Below are 19,368 nucleotides of genomic sequence, written 5' to 3' on the forward strand. Positions count from 1 at the left end.
TGTGTGTGTGTGTGTGTGTGTGTGTGTGTGTGTGTGTGTGTGTGTGTAGTTGGCTTCAGTTGGTGGAGGAGGGAGTAGAAGTTAGACTTCCATAGTAAGTAAGTACCGCTTTGTTACCATCTTTGAAATCCCAAGGCCCTATAGAAATTAGACCGGGGAGGCAGGTGGGGGTTGGGGGGAGATTGAGGAGCATAATTCAGGCATTTAGACAAATTTCAAATTCAGCTATTTTTTTATCATGGTTCAAAATGAATATACTAGAAAGGTAAGACTTAAATATTTTGAGGAAATAAAAACTTAAAAGTTTTACTTCTAAGAGTATGATTAGTGATTTAAAGTAATGGTATTTACATTTATAAATGGTGTTAGTTTAAAATCCATGTAATTGTAATTTAAAATATGTACATTTTATCATTTTCTTGTGACTTGGAAGGGGTATGTTCCAGTAAGATAACATTAATAAATACAATACATATTTGTTGTGGTAAATCTAGAGAGTACAGATAAGTAACTAAAAAATAAAAATCACCTATAATCCTACCACTAAAATGTAACTTTTCACATACATATAAGTTTTTAAACAAAAGTGATAAATCTGTGTATAGTATTTTGAGACCTGCTTTTCCACTTAGTAATATATTATACGCTCTTTTCTTTAAAATTTTTTTCTTTAAATATTTCTCTTAAAATGATTTTAAGAGCTAATATACCATTTTAATTTAATTCTCTATTATGGGACATCTTGTTCTTAATTTATAGTACTCTAAACAATGATGCCATGGAAATCCTTGAATGTAACTCTTACATATTCTGTTAGGTCAGACAAAATTCTTTTGTCAGGATAACTTTTCAGAAGTAAAATTACAGTATGAAAGAAAAGAGAAAAAAATTTAAGATTCTTAAAATCTGTTGCCAACATTTTCCTCAAAAGTGTTTTTATGAAATTAATCTTCAATCATCTATTCAAGATCACTTCTCGGCCTTTTGGCTAAGATCAAGGGCAATCATCTATTCAAGAAATATCTGTTAAGTTCTGACCCCAGGTCAGCCATAATACTAGTTGCCGGGAATACAGCAATGAACAAGATAGACATGGATTTTATCCTCATGAAACTTAATTTTATGTTCGTTCTTTGCATGCAGGAAAACATGAGCAAAATACCCTTCTGATATTATTTCCTTTATATTTAACCCTATTTCTGCCAACTGGAGACAATTTTGGTTTGCTCTAATGATGTAGAGTTTAGGAAATACATCTGCATATATCACCTTTTGAGAAAATTCCTAGGAAGTCATCAGGCAACATTACAGTTTCTATCTCCTTCTACTTATTTTACCTTTGGGCATTTTTATTTTGATGAGATTTTACCTGGGCTCATAACTCACTTACAAATTTATGATGTTGCTAATTCCAGGGAACAAAGGTAATTTGTATGACTTGTGAGCTGACCTCCTAATGTATTATGTCAGTTCATGGACTGATAATTTCTCAAATAGAAATATACATATAATTTAAATTGTTGTTTAAACTTTCTTTTAAAGACTATTGATGATTTTAAAAAATTTGTGCAGTTTATTTCCTCTTTATGCTTGAATTCTGCTGGCTGCTTGTTATTATCCTAGAGCATAACTGTAAAAGTGCCATGAATACATTTGGTGAGAAACTCAGTATGAGCTCAGGTTTAGGACACGTGGAGTGTGTGTTAGCCTTCTCAGTGCCAACACTCCCTTATTTTGATTCTTTTTAATATTTATGTTCTTCCACAGTTTAACAGTTTCCTTCATCAGAGGATTACTTTTGTGGTTCTTTCATTATTTTTAAATTAATCTGGAGTTTTTGGCTAGTTTTTGATAGAGCGTTAGGATAAAATATAGCCTTCAACTCTTTTTAAAAGTGAGAAATGGCTCAAAATTCTTTCTTTCTATAGGAACACATTGATTCTTATTGACAATCATATTTTATTTTACTTCTGAGTCTGTGCTTGATTTATGGCTATAATGTTTCCTCAAGTTACTTTGTTTTAATATTTTTGACTCCATTTTTAGTGATTATTTGTAAATATTGTACATAATCATTTTGTATGCCCTTTTAAGTGGAATAGGTAACTGAAGAATAGGTATGTATCCTTCATATCTCCTTAGAAATTCTATAGCCTTTTTAAACCTTTCTGTAAGTGAAAGTGTTTTCCTTTGAGCTTTTACCTATTAGACCTCATCGTCACAACCTTGTTAGTCCAGAAGCATTGCATAAAAGGAATGCCTTAAAGATAGATAATAAAAAGTGCAAAACAAATTGTGTACAAATTCACTTCTTCATTTGTATGAGGCTGACTTGTTACAGGTTTCATCAGATATTTCCTGTTTAAAATACATGAATTAGTATTAATTATAAATTGCAATGCAATATATAATACTTCACCATTCCTGTATGAAATATCCAGAATCCACAGAGGCAGAAATCAGCTTAGAACGTGCCAAGAGTTGGGGCAATAGGAGAATGGGGATTGATTCCTTCATAGGTACAGTATATTCTGGGGTAATAAGTTTTGAAACTAGAGGGAGGCAGTGGTTGCACAGCATTGTGAATGTACTAAATGCCACTGAATTATACACTTTAAAATGGTTACTTTTATGATATTTGAATTTCATCTCAATTTAAAAAAACTAGCAAAACAAACATATGTTTAATGTATAAATTTATAGGTGAAGATTAGGTTTAAATTACCATAGATTGTAGACAACAGATTTCAGAAATCTGTGAGTTGCTTATTTGAGACCGTTTTAGAAGATGGAAAATGTTTGCCTTAAAGGACTAATTTATTTCAAAGTGCTGTTTGTTTGAAATTAATTTTTTTTAGTTAATGAAGTAATATTTACTTGCAATAATCTTCCATTACCTTGCTATTTGGGTCTAAAACAGGCAGAACAGGTGAGAGAGCAAGGAAAATAAAATCTATTTCCAAATAGAGTATTTTGTTAGTCCCTCTGTTCAGCTTGCCTTGTTAATCTCTATGCATTTCAGACATCCCTGGTCCATTTGCTAGAGAAACATCCACCTAGGATTCTGCAGACAGATATCAGTAAATACTCCATATCTAAAGATTTCTTTCTTCCTTTGGAAATGTCTCCACATGAAAAGGAAGACTGCTTAGATTTGAGACTGCCTTGGTTTTTGGAAAGAGAGAAAGATGACTCATATGATTGATATCTGCTTTTAAGGTCTGCTTTCCTTTGGCTTTTAGATTTATGTCTTAAACAATCTCTATCTGATGATAGTTGAATTAGGCAACGGTCCTCCTACTACCTATTATCTGTTTCCGTATAACAGTGGAAAGGTCTCTATTTATAACTCTTTGAATTAGACGAGAGAAACATCCGTGAGAAGTATGAGGAATGGGATGGAATCTTGGTGAAAGAAGAATTAAATGCCTTGAAATCTATCCCCATACCCAGGGATATGCATCTGATTTTGTTCCTGATTTAATCATTGGCATGCCTTAATAAAGGCACAAAATTCTGATTATTGTGGTGTCTTTTGGAAACTGTTTCAAAGTGAAAACAGAATAACCCAGGAGAGAAAGAAAATTTGATTTTATTCTGAGAATTTGAAATAGAATGCCTTCATCAGAACTGGGCTTCCTTTTCTTTTCTTTTCTCTTTTCTTTTTTTTCTTCTTTCTTTTCTTTTCTTTTCTTTTCTTTTCTTTTCTTTTCTTTCCTTTCCTTTCCTCTTCTTTTCTTTTCTTTTCTTTCCTCTTCTCTTGTTTTGTTTTGTTTTTGTTTTTTAGAACCTAGCTTTATTTTCTGTCTTTACACTATCTTACTTTTTGTTTAAGTATGGGCAACTGTATGCACCCCTTTTCTATGTCTCTGTTTCCTCATCTCAAATTAGACATAATAGCAACTACCTCCTAGTGTTGTTGGAGGCAATGAACTTGCAATAAATTGTCAGTAAAAGATTGGAAATAACAAAAAGAAATGAGGTATTATCATTACTAAGTGTTATCTTAGTAATGATACACTAAGTTACATTACACTTAGTAATGATAACACTAACATTACTTAGTGTTATAACACTAACAGTGTTATCTTGAGTGGTACCTAATAAATGTTTAAAAATGGTGTTTAAATACTAGAATCTGGTATAAATTCTTAAGATGTGAATCAACTAATTAGTCTAGTGCCTTCTGCACACTTTTATCTTACTGTGTTTATTCTTTCAAGAAATGCTAAAGCCAACTTGGCTAATGTTTTTTAAACCTTCGTTAGACAAATTTTGGAGAAGTCATACAGTCAATTTACAGATAACTTTTCACTATAATTCTATGATGCATCTTCTTGGACTATGATTTTTTCCTATGGTAGTGTGTTTAAGGGTGAAACCGGAAATTTCTTGACTCTTGGATTATGTTTATACTCATTCTTTCAGAGTACACGAGCCCAAAAGCGTTACTTTACATTCAGTCTTAATTCTTGTTATGTTGACTACATTTAAAAATTCTGAGATTTTATATAGTTTTTATATGTTTTAACATTTTGGCAAAATTAACTTATTCATTATATTGAAGTACTTAATTTAGATATATATTGTTATGGAAAAAGTATATTTAAGGGATAGTTTTATGTGTTTATTTTACTTTTGGTCTTTTAGTTCCAGCGTGTTGTCCTTTTTGGTTTTGTTTTATTGCTTTTTTCTTTAATTTTGCTTACCAGAGCCAAAGCCTTAGTAGAAGAACAACGCCTTTTGTTCCTAGGGTTCAGGTAAAGGCCTTGTCTGCCTGATAGAAACTAAAGTTGTGTTTTAACCCTTATTTGTATGTTTTTGGAAAATGCGTAGTAGGAAACTTTGTTTGGTATGTTGCTCCAAACCATATTATTGACTTTCAAATCATTTTATAAGCCAGCTTGTAAAATTCTGCATGGGGATTAAAATACAATAAAAATTTAAAGAGACAATCTTTGTTAGTGATTTTATATGATGAACTGAATACTAAAACTGATAGGTTTTAGACTGTACATATATATATGTATATAACATTGACAAAATTAGCTAATTTTATACTGTTGATATTATCCTTTATTACACCAAGGTTGCTGTCTCTTTAAATAATTCATTATATCACTTAACATCTACATTCTCTTGCATTTTCCAAGCAACAACTCCTTGAGGAGACTGGCAAATAAATTTGTACCTTATCTAAAATATGAATTTTATGCATATTATATATAAGGTTCAACTTTGGAAAGTGTATTACTTTGAAAGAACAAAATAACAATCTAAATAAAATGTGTTGGGTTTATTTATGTTGTTTACATTTTGTAATTGAAATGTCGTTTAATTTTACTGTAATACTTGGTACAAGTTGTTTGCCTCTTTTCATTAGGAAACCCTTATATGGTTAAAGTAATGACTATAGTTTTTTTTTTTAAAGTAGTAGTATGCTTTCCTTGCTTTGCTGCATGTTTTTTTGTTGTTGGTTTTGAATAATACTAATTTAGTTTAAATTTTAAAAATTACACTTGTTTTAGTTAATGTTATTTAGAGTTAAATATTTACTTGTGCTGTTCAGTTCTCCTTAGGAAATTTAAGAATGGGTACATGGTAAAGCTGGAATGATTGTTATATTAAAACAATCAAAATGATGCCAGGATTTCTATTAATGAAATAGAGCTAAAATAAGAAGTATGTCATATCTAGAATTGTGGAGATACATTTGTTATATTTTGGGGAAATCAACATATATTTTAACCATTCATTTGAAAAGCACAGATAAGAAATTTAGGAATGTGATAAAATAATCTAGCTAATAAGATAATTCTGTTTTGATAAGGTAAACTGGATATCTATTAAAAACTTCAATGCAAGTCCTGTAATATAAAATGAAAATTAGGGCTATTGATCAAATGCCTAATTTAAGACAGTTTATTAAAAGTTGTAATTTTGATGAAAAAATCAGTAAAATTAAAAAGTGCCTGTTTTTTTATCTATATTATTTTAACACATATATTTGGAAAGTATGATTTAATAGACTATAAAGTATAATTGTGAAAATATGAAGGCCATATGCCTAATACCTGTTTGCATGAAAAATGAATATTATTGACAAATGATATTTTTGGTTTTCTATGGCATAAGAAATCTAAAAAGAATACTCCTTATCAAACGAAGTTATGTATCTGAAAGGTTTCTCTTTAACAATTTTAGAGAAGCAAAAAGATCGCCTGTGGAGATGGCAAGTGCTTAGTCTCATCCCTCAAAAAAATGGACAGAAATCAGTGATTTTCTCGAATAATTATGAGCATAGTCTAATAATAATTATTATTGTTTCTTAGTTTCTAAGTGTAAAGTTTATCAGAAAATTTTTCTTTAGAGTCTTTTTCTCTTTGAAGTGCCTAATATTCATGTCATGATCCTCAGAGAAGGATTATTAATACCATGGGAAAATAAAGCCATAAGCTTTTATTGCTATAGAAAATAGAGAATATCAGAAATTAATATGGTTTTTGGTGACACATTTTAGAGGAACCATGATGCTATCTGACAACATCTCTGTTTCGTCTCATACACAAGACACTCTTGTATTTCTTACTTTTGTTGTTGTTTTCCCCTTACGTCTTTTGCCAGAAGAATAGTTTCTTTTTTCCACTTACCCTCATCTCTATCTATGTTCTTATATTGTTACACAAGGAAATATTTGAATTTTTTCTATTTGCATGTGAGAGTCTTTTTTTTTTTTTTTCCAGGTTGTTGATCCCCTAGTTTAAGGCAGTAGTTCTCAAATGCCTATGAGAATCACCAGGAGGATTTGTTAAAATGCGAGTTCTTGGGCCCCATTCTGAGTCAGTAGGTGAGAGGTGGGCCACAGGAACATTTTAACAAATAAGCCAGATAACACTGATATAAGGAAGTTAGGGAACCACACTTTAAGAAAAACTTGTCTAGAAAAACTTGTCTAGAGCTGCCAGGTATCGTCTAGAGACCATACCTGGCAGCTCTATTAGGAAAACTTTGTTACACAACAGCAAGATAATACCTGCATTAAACATAAGGACTTCGTACAACATAAAGAGTAATAATTATAGTTTTTAAAAAAATTAAATTTTCTTACTATTACTAAGAGGGCTAATTCCATTTGACTGAAAAGCAGAATAAATAATTTTATGTACTCTTCTGGGCCATAAGTCTTCTTCTGAGTCATATCTTGCTCAGCCTCTCATTCTCTAAAATATGAAGTGAGGGACACAACAAAACCGTGTTAGAAATGGAACTGCACTACCAGTATATCATATATACATACATATATATTTATTTCATTATTTTTATATATATTTATAAATATATTATATATAATATATTATTATATATTATATTATATATTTATTTATATATATTTATAAATTTATATATATTTATAAATATATTATATATAATATATTATATTATAAATATATATATATATACACACACTTCTGGAGAAGAGGGAAGGACTGACATGAGACATATATTTAAATTTTTTAAACTGCTGCAAATATTGTACAACCAAATTAAAGGAAAAATTAAACTATTAAAAGGCATATAAACCCCAAAACTATATATAAACCATAATTTTATTCCCAAATTTCAGGTTTTGGATTCAATATCAAGATAGTGGTCAAAGATGTGCTGAGTTCTGAACCAAAATGTGGGATAGAGCCATAGTTATAAATTCTGACATGGTAGAAACAGCTAGCTAGGTGTGGGAGTGTGAGGTATGTGTGTGGGAGGTGACAATTGTTAAATCAAACGAATTTAGCAGCTGGATGTGAAGTTCTAATCCCTAATTATGTCATAGGGAAATTACTCACATTTTCTCATCTCCAGTGATAAAATATACCCTGTTATTCTAAGGATGTGATACATCTTCCTCACTAATGAAAAAGGGACTTTATATCTTGTATAAGAAAAATCTATAAAGATGAATTTATTATGGTTTTAAATACAAACTTAAGGAGTCTATTGACTAAAGCTACTAATAATTCCACCTTGCTTATAATCTTTGAAGTGTCTTTTAAATGAAATGTTTTGTCTTTTAAAACATTTGCTTAAAAATTCCATATGAATGCCATATAAATAAGGTATCTATTCAATTCATTTGAACAATTATTTTGAACTCATTATTGTAGGGGAACTAAAATGAACCACAGTGATTCTTTCATAAAGATAGACACAGAGCAGTCATTGTATAGAAAGTTCTTAGTTATGGCAGTATAATTATTACATGCATGTTAATAAGCAATCAAATTAGGATAACAAAAAGCTCAAGTGATTTATCAGTCAACCCAAAATATCTGAATTATTTCTTCTATTCATTGAAGTTATTATAGCATATCCTTTTATTTTAACTATCTGCAACTTACTAAGTAGAACTTATATTCTGTGCTCACATTACTGTAAGAGAATGGGGCAAAGATTGGAAATATAAACATTATGTTATGGCAATAAAAGTTTGAGCTCATAAATGAATATTTTTGCTTTTCAGATAAAACTGTGGTTTGACAAGGTTGGTCATCAATTAATAGTTACAATTTTGGGAGCAAAGGATCTCCCTTCCAGGGAAGATGGGAGGCCAAGGAATCCTTATGTTAAAATTTACTTTCTTCCAGACAGAAGGTAGGGATGTGAAACAAAATAAATGTTCTCGAAAATAAATAAGAAATGTTAATAACAGTGGGTGTTTCAATTCTGTCTTATTTTATTTTTATGTATCATGCGAGTCAGATATTTATGAAGTTTAACGTAAGCATAATGATTCATATTATTCATATAATTCATATCAAATGTTATAATATAGATGATTTTATTGAATATTTATTTTACATTGTATGGATTCTTAAATGATGTATATTTTCACTTATCAAAATCATTAAAAATTATACTTTTTAAAATCAAGTGCATTTTTAGGACAATCTACAGAAGCAAAAAGCTGGAAATGATACTAAAAGGTATTCATCATATTCCTTTACAACTTCTGCCTCCTCATACTAAGATATCATTTCTTTATATTCCATAAAATTAATGAGTGTTTTATGTTTCACCACACCATATCATCCAGGAAACTTTACCACTGGGCCCAGAATCAGCTTCTTCAAGCATCATTGGTTTGTGTCCATGCTAACTAGCAGAAATGCTATTGTTCTGCCCTAATTTAAACAGAGGAATTAGGTTTGGAGAAATAGCTTTTCAAAAATTATCTAATCATTTTTAATTTCTGGAATATAAAAAAATAAGAGACTATTGAATAGACATCATGAAAAAAAGAAAGAATTAAGGGCACCGATTACCTTTTCCCCAGCTGTTCTGCATCCCTGGTTTCCAGGACAGAGTGCTTTCAAGGTCTGGTCATTTTTTTCTCAGGCTGGAAATGGCCAGGCACAGATGTGATCTTCAACACGTTTGCACACTTCTGGACCCTCACGTACTTAGTTCGAGTTGAAAATTGTCAGATTTGAGTGCCCAAGTATCATCTGAAGAACAATATCTCAAAGAAAAGGAGAAAAGAAAGGAAGTAGACCATTAGCAAAGGCCTTATATCTTATGTGATTCCTATTTTGAAGTGAAATTTGTGAAGAAAATTCCTCAGAAAATATGTCAAGGTGCTATCACATCTAAAGTGATTAGAAACTATTTGCCATATAATTTTATCTTACAAAGTTTGCTTGAAGAAAAGTTGTTTTCTCACAACTTAGGTTGTCTTCTGGATAGGGATATACTTGGAACTGCAAAGGAAGAAGAGGATATTCATAACTGGGGCTTTTACCTAGCTTAAACTTTAGTTGGATGACAGATTTCATAGGCACATTACCCTGCCATCCTGGAGGCCACATCACCTGGCTCGTTAGCGCACACGTGGTTTCTAGTCCAAGCATTCTTAGAATGCCATCCTAACAACCTGCAGGACATGCTGCCTTCCCATCTACGCTCTTATGTGTCCATAGAACTTAAGTTTCTACTCACTCAAATCTCTGAAGAAAGATACTTTTGAAGATGATAAAAGTCTTTCAAATTATGGAGTTTATTATTTGATTGACTCTTTCTGTTTAGTTTTATTTTCTTTTACATACCCTCTCCCCCTTTCTGAGCAGATAGATCTCAAATGGAAAGGAAGGTCCCCTTCACCACTCCTTTATGTTTTAAATGTAGTGTTTTTTATCTTTTCTCAACACCAGAGAATGTGGGAATATTTCATTCTCAAATCATTTCCCAGCTGTTTTCTTGTCTAGTATCAGGAATTTGAAGAATATTTAAGCAAGTTTTTGCTTAGTTCATTGATTGATAAAGTTGTGTTGGGGTTTTATCTTTATTTATTGGAGAGAGAGAGAGTGAGAGAGCACATGAGCAGAAGGAGAGGGAGAAGCAGACTCCCCCGCTGAGCAGGGAGCTGGACCTGGGACTTGATCCCAGGACCCTGAGAGCATGACCTGAGCAGAAGGCAGATGCTTAACCGACTGAGCCACCCAGGAGCCCCAGGGTTTTTTATCTTTAAAAGAGAAAAGAATTCTTTGGTTAACTCAGAAACAGCTACATTATCATCAGTTTTTTTTTTCCCTGTTGATACAAGTTTTTACACATGCATAAAGGACTCTTTATGCTTTTGGAATGAATTATTCCATTTTTCATGACAGTTTTTCTGAGAGAAAAACTATTTGAATAGGTGAATGTAGAAAATAACTGATGCCTTTTTATCGATAAGAATTCCTGGAGGGACACGTGAGACTGCATTGAAGAGATTTAGACTGGAATGTCACTATGTTAGTCAATCCATTCAAAACATTATTTTCTAAGTAATGAACTATGTACTCTAAAAAATAGCTGGGTGTGCTTTCCACTCTTTTATATCTTGAAGTAAAGTTGGTTTTCAGTCAAAATACATTTCTTTCTCTCATTTTGAGTGAACACATCAGTCTTTGCATACGGTTACTCTAGTAAATTAAATGGAAACCAAAAATACTGGTAGCATGAAAATACATAGAAAAGGCTTTAGGTTGGATTTTATTTAAAAAAAATGGTTTCCATTCTTAACAGGTAAATGATGCTGTTAGAGATCAATGATTTATTTTACTGTTGTTGAGCTGCTATTAAAAAAAATCTCAATAGTACGCGTATTGATCTTAGTTTTTAAATACTCTTAGCAACTTTTCAGTGTTTGACTTATACAACCTGATCCTATTTTGTTTCTTTTTTTTAAATTTTATTACATTATGTTAATCACCATACATTACATCATTAGTTTTTGATGTAGTGTTCCATGATTCATTGTTTGCGTGAACACCCAGTGCTCTATGCAGAACGTGCCTTCTTTAATACCCATCACTGGGCTAACTCATCCCCCCACCCTCCTCCCCTCTAGAACCCTCAGTTTGTTTCTTAGAGTCCATAGTCTCTCATGGTTCGTCTCCCCCTCTGATTTCCCCTCCTTCATTCTTCCCCTCCTGCTGTCTTCTTCTTCTTCTTCTTTTTTTTTAACATATAATGTATTGTTTCAGAGATACAGGTCTGTGATTCGACAGTCTTACACAATTCACAGTGCTCACCATAGCACATACCCTCGCCAATGTCTATGTCTTTGTTTTTTTAGCGATTTTATTTTTAACTAATCTGTATGCCCAACATGGGGCTCAAACTCACAACCCCGAGATCAAGAGTTGCATGTTCCACTGACTGACCTGCCCCCCCTTTTAACCTGATGTTATTTTGAAGGTTTTTGTTATACTTATAGAAGAAAAACTCATGTACTTTTTTTTTAACTTGCTGAAGATAATTTTTCATGGTTCTTTGCATGGATTGGTGGTTCAGTACACACTAAATTACCTTATTAAATGTTAATTGTACATGGTGGATGTGTGAGGAATTTCAGTGATTGTCCCATCTCCCTCCTACCCAGTATAGAAATCCCTTCTGAAATAGTCCTCTTTATCAGAGAACTTTTTTCACTCCTTAAGAGGAAGTCAAGGTTTATTCTTCTATTCCCTTTCAGATTGCAGTATAAACCGTTGTTGAATTATACAACAAGGCTCCCACTAAATGCTTTCTTCCTGGCTTTAAAGGAGGGAACTTTCTCTCTTCACAGGATCTCATAATTAATTTTTTAAAGTGTGGAATATATGTAGATGCTTTATAAATATTTGTGAAAATTTTAGATGAAGAGAGGAGATGACAGGAGTAAGAAATCATAGTCCTTGTTATTATTCCTATTATTTAGTTATTTTTATTTATAATACGTTTCCATAACATGGCATAGAGTTAAAATTTCCTACATGGGTTTGCAAAGTTATTTTCCTAACAAGACCATAGAAATTAATAAAGATACATTGTTTTAAACTGGCTTTCTGCCACATTAAATATATGAGCTCTGGAAACATATGTGCTCTTGATTAGTTAAATCCAATCTGTATTGAGCATTAAGCCTTGTATTTACCTAAGAGAAGAAGTTGCATAGCCTCCCCAATCCAGACACACCCTGTCCTTTCTTGGTTCTCCCTGCTTCCTATATTCCAACAGTCTTAGAATTGTGTTGTGCTGAGGGAATTTGTGGCAGTTAATACAGTTCTTCTTGGAGTTTATGGTCCACTTCTCACTTCAAATAAGCTCTCTAGATAGCTTAATGTTTTCTTCCCAGATGATTTTCTTTATTCCCATCTAGCCATTGATCCTCTCTAATAAGCTAGAATAGTGATCTCCAAAAGGAATGGATGCACCCAGGGGATGTCTAAGACAATCCCTTGGAGTTCAGGAAGAAATATTTGAATTTTCTAAATTTTTACCTACTTATTTTTAATTTAATTTTAATTTGAAAAATTAATTAATTTTAATTTTGTATATTCACAAATCGACACAATATATTAGTACAACAGTACAGTAATACATGTATATATTTCATAAATATATATGGATATAGTGGGATGCTTTGTCAAAAACATTCACTTGATAGAAATATGCAGTCAAAAAAAGTACAGAAGCTTCTGAGCTGGAAGCCCCATCTATTAGGGATGGCCAGCTTGAATTTCCAGCCCACATTATAGTGGTGACCTCACATAGAAATAATTTTACAGGGGCGCCTGGGTGGCTCAGTCAGTTAAGCATCTGACTCTTCGGGGACCTTGTGTGTTGGTGGTAGGAATATAAACTGGTGTAGCCATTATGGAAAACAGTATAAAGGTTCCTCAGAAAGTTAAAAATACAGGGGCACCTGGGTGGCTCAGTTGGTTAAGCAGCTGATTCTTGATGTCAGCCCAGGTCATGATCTCAGGGTCCTGAGATGGAGCCCTGTGTGGAGCCCTATGGGGTGTGAGGCCTGCTTAAGGTTCTCTCTCTCCCACTACCCCTCCCCCACCCTCTCTAAAAAAAGAAAAAAAAAAGAAATAATTCTACAGTGCTTTTAAAGACCTGATAACTATCAAATGGACAAGTTTGTATTTCTTTATGGAAGCAAGTAACTTGATAAAATGTAATTATAATTGCTCAGCTGAACTATATGGATAAAAAGTTGTGAACATCACAATTTATTGGACTTTTGTGCAATTACACTTCTGTAGTTTGAGTAGCATATGTAATATTATTGGTTCATTGCCATTTTGAAGGTTTCCAATAGAGCAATATGTTTAAAAATATAGAGAGTTAATATTCTTCAGTCTGGTTTTATTTAGATTTTGAGAAAAATGAAGTTTTTAATTATCATAGAAGGATTTCAGATTTATTGAAATATTGCCTTATGGAACACTGGGTGTTATACGCAAACAATCATGGAACACTACATCAAAAACTAAGGATGTACTGTATGGTGACTAACATAACATCATAAAATTTAAAAAAAAAAGAAATACTGCCTTTATAAAGTGATGTAATTATATCCTTATAAGTTTTAGTAAGAATTTAAATGATTATAATATTTATATTATATGATAAATTGTGGTAAAATTTTACTCCCTGCCTGAGAAATTTTAAATGAATAATTTTTAGGGCAAAACTTAAAGGTTTAAGTTCATATGTTCTTATCTTTTTTATAGTGATAAAAACAAGAGAAGAACTAAAACAGTAAAGAAAACATTGGAACCCAAATGGAACCAAACATTCATTTATTCTCCAGTCCACCGAAGAGAATTTAGGGAACGAATGCTAGAGATTACTCTCTGGGATCAAGCTCGAGTTCGAGAGGAAGAAAGTGAATTCTTAGGAGAGGTATCTGGAATTTTAAAGCTGAGACTATTCATGTCCTCTTAAATACTTTTCTTTATGTGATTATCAGTAAAATCTTATATTTTGAATATCTGGAAAAGTCAACAGTTTCTTTCATGGAATGTATTTAGCTACTGCTCTAAGACAAAACATTGATGCCATAAAAAATGGCTTCTAAATAATCTGTGACAAATTTTAGATGTTTATTCCTATTGTAGAAATCTCAGTGTTGATGCTGAAAGGTTGGTTTGTGTTTCACAAATGTATTGCATTTGTGGCAGTTAATACGGTTCTATTTAGGTCCCAGAGCTAAATAGTGATTTATCATTACACAACAGTTCTCATATACATAATCACAAACACTATCATGTTTGCACAGGACCCTAAAAGGAAATAAAAAGAGTCATTTATTCCTGTGGGCTGATTTCCTTTGTAAATTTATTAAATATTCATATTATAAAATCCATATTATGATATGGTTCGTATTAAAAATCTATTCTTCACTTTCTTTCCTGTTTTGAATTCCTAGTGGCATGATATGTTGAACCCAAGAGTTTTAAATAAGACAGACTTTGATTCATATTACACCTTTTTCACTTACCAGCTAGTCTGAGCTTAGACAAGTTCTTTTAACCTTTGTTAGCCTTGGTATCCTTATCTGTAAAAGTTGAATAAGACCAATCTAGCAGTTTCTTTCTGAGAATTAAGATAATATATGACATTGTTCTTAGCATACAGTAGACACTTCTAATTTGGTTTCGTCTCCCCATTTAAGAGTTTTTGCAAAGGTTAAATTAATAAATGTAAATAAAAATGTTTTTTAAATTATCAAATGATATACAAATATTAGTTATTACAGACTTGCAGTAATAAGCATTATTTCTGTGATGGGAAAACTGCATTTCCCTGATGATTAGTGATGTTGAGCATCTGTTTATGTGTCTATTGGCCATCTGTATGTCTTCTTTGGAAAAATGTCTGCTCATGTCTTCTGCCCATTTTTTAAATTGGATTATTTGGGTTTTTTGGTGTTGAATTACATAAGTTCTTTATATATTTTTGATATTTGCTGCATATATCATTTGCAAATATCTTCTCCCGTTCAGTGGGTTGCTTTGTTGTTTTGTTGAATGTTTCCCCTTGTTGTGAAAAAGCTTTCTGTTTTAATGTAGTTCCAATAGTTTATTTTTGCTTTTGTTTCTCATACCTTAGGAGACATATTTAGAAAAATGTTGCTATGGCCCATGTCAGAGAAATTACTGCCCATGCTGTCCTCTAGGATCTTTATGGTTTCAGGTCTCATTTAAGTCTTTAACCCATTTTGATTTTGTGTATGGTGTAAGAAAGTGGTCCAGTTTCGTTCTTTGCATGTAGATGTCCAGTTTTTCCAACATCATTTGTTGAAGAGACTGTATTTTTCCCATTATATATTCTTGCTTCCTTTGTTGAAGATTAATTGACCATATATTTGTGGGTTGATTTCTGGATTCTCCATTCTGTTCCATTGATCTATGTATCTATTTTTTGCCAGCACCATACTGTTTTGATTATCATATCTTGAAATCGGGTATTTGATACCTCTATTTTTGTTTTTCTTTTTTCAAGATTGTTTTGGCTATTTGGAGTCTTCTGTGGTTCCATATAAATTTTAGGATGATTTGTTCTAGTTCTTTGAAAAATGTTGTTGGTATTTTGATAGAGTTGCATTAAATCCATAGATTGCTTTAGGAATATGGATGTTTTAATAATAATCTTCCAATTCCATGAGCATGGAATATCTTCCCATTTGTTTGTGTCATCTTCAGTTTCTTTCATCAGTGTTTTACAGTTTTCAGAGTACAGGTCTTTCACCTCCTTGGTTAAGTTTATTCCTAGGTATTTTTTTATTTTTTGTGCCATTGTAAATAGGATTGTTTTCTTAATTTCTCTTTCTGCTACTTCATTATTAGTGTATAGAAATGTACCAGATTTCTGTATTTTGATTTTGTATCCTGTGACCTTACTGAATTTATCAGTTCTAGTATTTTGTTGTTAATCCTTAGGATTACCTATATATAGTATCATGTCATCAGCAAATAGTGAAAATTTTGCTTCTCCTTACCAATTTGGATGCCTTTTATTTCTTTTTCTTGACCGATTGCTGTGGCTAGAACTTCTAGTACTATGTTGAATAACAGTGGTGAGAGTGGACATCTTTGTCTTTTTTCTAATCTTACAGGAAAAGTTTTCAGTTTTTCACCTTTGAATATGATGTTAGCTGTAGGTTTTTTCATATATGGCCTTTATTATGTTGAGGTATGTTCCCTCTAGACCTACTTTGTTTAGGGTTTTTATCATGAATGTACTTTGTCAAATGCTTTTCAGCATCTACTGAAATGATCATATGGTTTTTTTCCTTTCTCTTATTGATATGATGTATCACACTGATTGATTTGTGTATATTGAACTACCCTGCATCCCAGGAATAAATCCCACTTGATTGTGGTGAATGATTTTTTAATGCATTTTTGGATTTGGTTTGCTAATATTTTATTGAGAATTTTTGCATCTATGTTTATCAGAGATATTGGCCTGTAGTTTTTTTTTTTCTTTTTTGTAGTGTTTTTATGTAATGGCAAATTTAGCAGTAGGTGGGTGGTCGGAGGTCTATAAAATATCTAGATATTTAAAATTATTAAGTCAATAAGAAGTTATGCATATTTATCTTTTATTTAGTTATTGTCAAAACATATGGACAATTTTGTAACATGACGTTGCTTTTGACCTAACAACATTATTATTATAATTATCATTATTATAAAAGTTATGAGACCATTTAAGGGAGTTTCTGTATTGTAGATATATAATGTTATTTTGTCTCTTGACTTTGTAGATTTTAATTGAATTAGAAACAGCATTATTAGATGATGAGCCACATTGGTACAAACTTCAGACCCATGATGTTTCTTCATTACCACTTCCCCACCCTTCTCCATATATGCCGCGACGACAGCTCCATGGAGAAAGCCCAACAAGGAGGTTGCAAAGTAAGTTTTCAGTGAGATTTATCAGACCTTTATTGAATTATCTTGAATGATATATATGTCATAGAATTTGAAGATCCCATTATGGGTATTAACAAGCATCTATCAGTGTTTTCATAGCTATTGATGGTTTTAAATTGATACACTAAAACAAGGTTATATTTATAGCATTCATTTATCACAGTACGACCCCAAATGAAACAGTTATGTTTTAATTTTGGCTACTGGAAACTTATGTAAAAATGAGATAGCAGCTATAGTAAAATTTGGTCATGTAGCTATACATATCTGAAATTATGATTTCCATCTTCATTATGCCAAGTATTTTATAAATATGGAGGATGGCAAGTATAGCATAGTGGTTGAAACCATGACTATGAGCATTAGTCAAACAAACATGAGTTTAGAATTTGATTCTCTCACTTAAGAGCCATATGACTTCAGGTAGGTTTTCTCTCCGTGATTCACTTTCCTCATTTCCTCAGGAAATAATACCTACATTAAGGGTGGTTATAAAAGTTAAATATTCTCAGGAATATAAACTGATGTGATTATTGTTGTTGTTATTATCATCATCAGTATTTGCATTTTACCCTGAATTATACACAGTCCAAAGGATCAAATGAGAATTTGATCAATTCAGAGAATCTTAAAAGAAACTTGGAAATGTTTTCTAGACTGAAAAGTGGCATTATTGGTTTGTTGTTCCTGTGAATCTAATTTGTTTTCTTGATGTGTCTATTATAAGGGGGGGGGGTTGTCTGCTTGCTTCTTTGTGTAGTGTTCATGGGATAATTTTATCTTCATGGAGTCAGCACGTTCCAGGCTTAGCAACATTTTTTTTGTGAAGTAATGGAGAATTGATTGACATTAAACAAATTGCAGAAGTATAAATTTATAAGCACAAAAGCCATGTCATTTATCAATCATGGGAAATATATTTGGCAACGTAACAAATGACTGTTGTCTACATGGATCACATTCTCCCTGCTGAATAGAGGACTAAATTATATATCAGAAGGCTATTTGATGAATAGAGAATTAGAGCAAAGAATAGGTCTTATGGGATATTTAGTCATAGGAAAGCCTAGAGAATTACCTTCACTCCTTTTTAAAATAATGTCTCTGATGACTAGAATTTTATTTTCACTAGCTACAGTCTCTTATACTTGGGTGGTATTATTTAAACACTAATTTTACAGCACTCATTTTTTTCAGCTTCTCCACAGAGTAAACATTTACCCACTGTTATTTGCATTGGCTTTAACATCATCTTTTGTTGTAGTAATTACACTATTATGAATTTTATGTGGACTCATTTAGTGTCTATTCTTTCGGGTCACTGTAATCTACTAAGTACATTCTCTCTAAATCACAATGTAGGATCATGGGTTAGTACATGAAGTTTACTAATGTAAATCAATTTGTACTAATTCTTATAGTTTAAGTTTATAGGTTACTAATGCTAATACTTATTCTAGTTGCTATTGTAGTAACTAGTTTTGATGACTTAATATCTGAAACTCTTAAATCTACCAACACTTTTCATTACTTTTTTCCTCCCCAGTGAATTAAGAATAGTGTATGTGAAGAACAATGAGAATAGAGTTCTTTCTAGGTAGCTACATGTATCATAGATTTTCATGCAATTAATTTGACTTAGTCAAGTTTGTAGCTTTTAATATTTAATCATCCCCAAATGGCTCCTCTGCTACTTAATCATTAATAGTATTAAATTCATTCATGGGTAATATGGTTTCATGTTGCACCATTCAGTCTTGTCACTACCTACCAACTAACCTCTAATAAAATAGATTTTCAATATTTGAACATATGGGAAAAATTGGTGTTTTACACCTAAAATGTAATCATAATTTATTAACAATGTATAGGACTGACTATAAGTAAAAATATGTACATATGCATAAAAGAAATGAAGATTAGGAAATAACACTTAGAAATAGAAAGTTAAAGACATTACTATTGGCTGAGGATATATTGTTCATCAATGATGAGCATTTAATATTTTCTTAATTCTTTTTGAGATAGAAGTCCAGGCCACCTTGATTATAAGGTTTGAATGGTTTCCCCAGTAAAGGAATTAGTGAAAGTATTTGAAATAGATGGCTTCTTC

At 31.8% G+C, this 19,368-nt stretch overlaps 1 protein-coding gene across 36 annotated transcripts in view; it reads left to right on the forward strand.

Moving 5' to 3' along the window:
• Positions 1-19,368, forward strand: part of RIMS2 (regulating synaptic membrane exocytosis 2) — a 587,791-nt gene that overhangs the window by 308,092 nt on the left and 260,331 nt on the right. For 22 of the 36 annotated variants that reach the window (XM_073893081.1, XM_073893077.1, XM_073893083.1 and 19 more), the window contains 3 exons: positions 8,519-8,649; positions 14,043-14,214; positions 17,084-17,237. In XM_073893081.1, coding sequence (XP_073749182.1) covers positions 8,519-8,649; positions 14,043-14,214; positions 17,084-17,237 — 457 coding nt within the window. Of the gene's footprint in view, positions 1-4,712; positions 4,761-8,518; positions 8,650-14,042; positions 14,215-17,083; positions 17,238-19,368 lie in introns of all 36 variants that reach the window. The other 14 variants (XM_073893075.1, XM_073893068.1, XM_073893069.1 and 11 more) reach the window with 1 other exon arrangement.

The sequence above is a fragment of the Callorhinus ursinus genome, unplaced genomic scaffold, assembly GCF_003265705.2.
Source record: "Callorhinus ursinus isolate GAN/ISIS: 27379988/994484 unplaced genomic scaffold, GSC_fseal_2.0 scaffold5, whole genome shotgun sequence".
Classification (NCBI taxonomy): domain Eukaryota; kingdom Metazoa; phylum Chordata; class Mammalia; order Carnivora; family Otariidae; genus Callorhinus; species Callorhinus ursinus.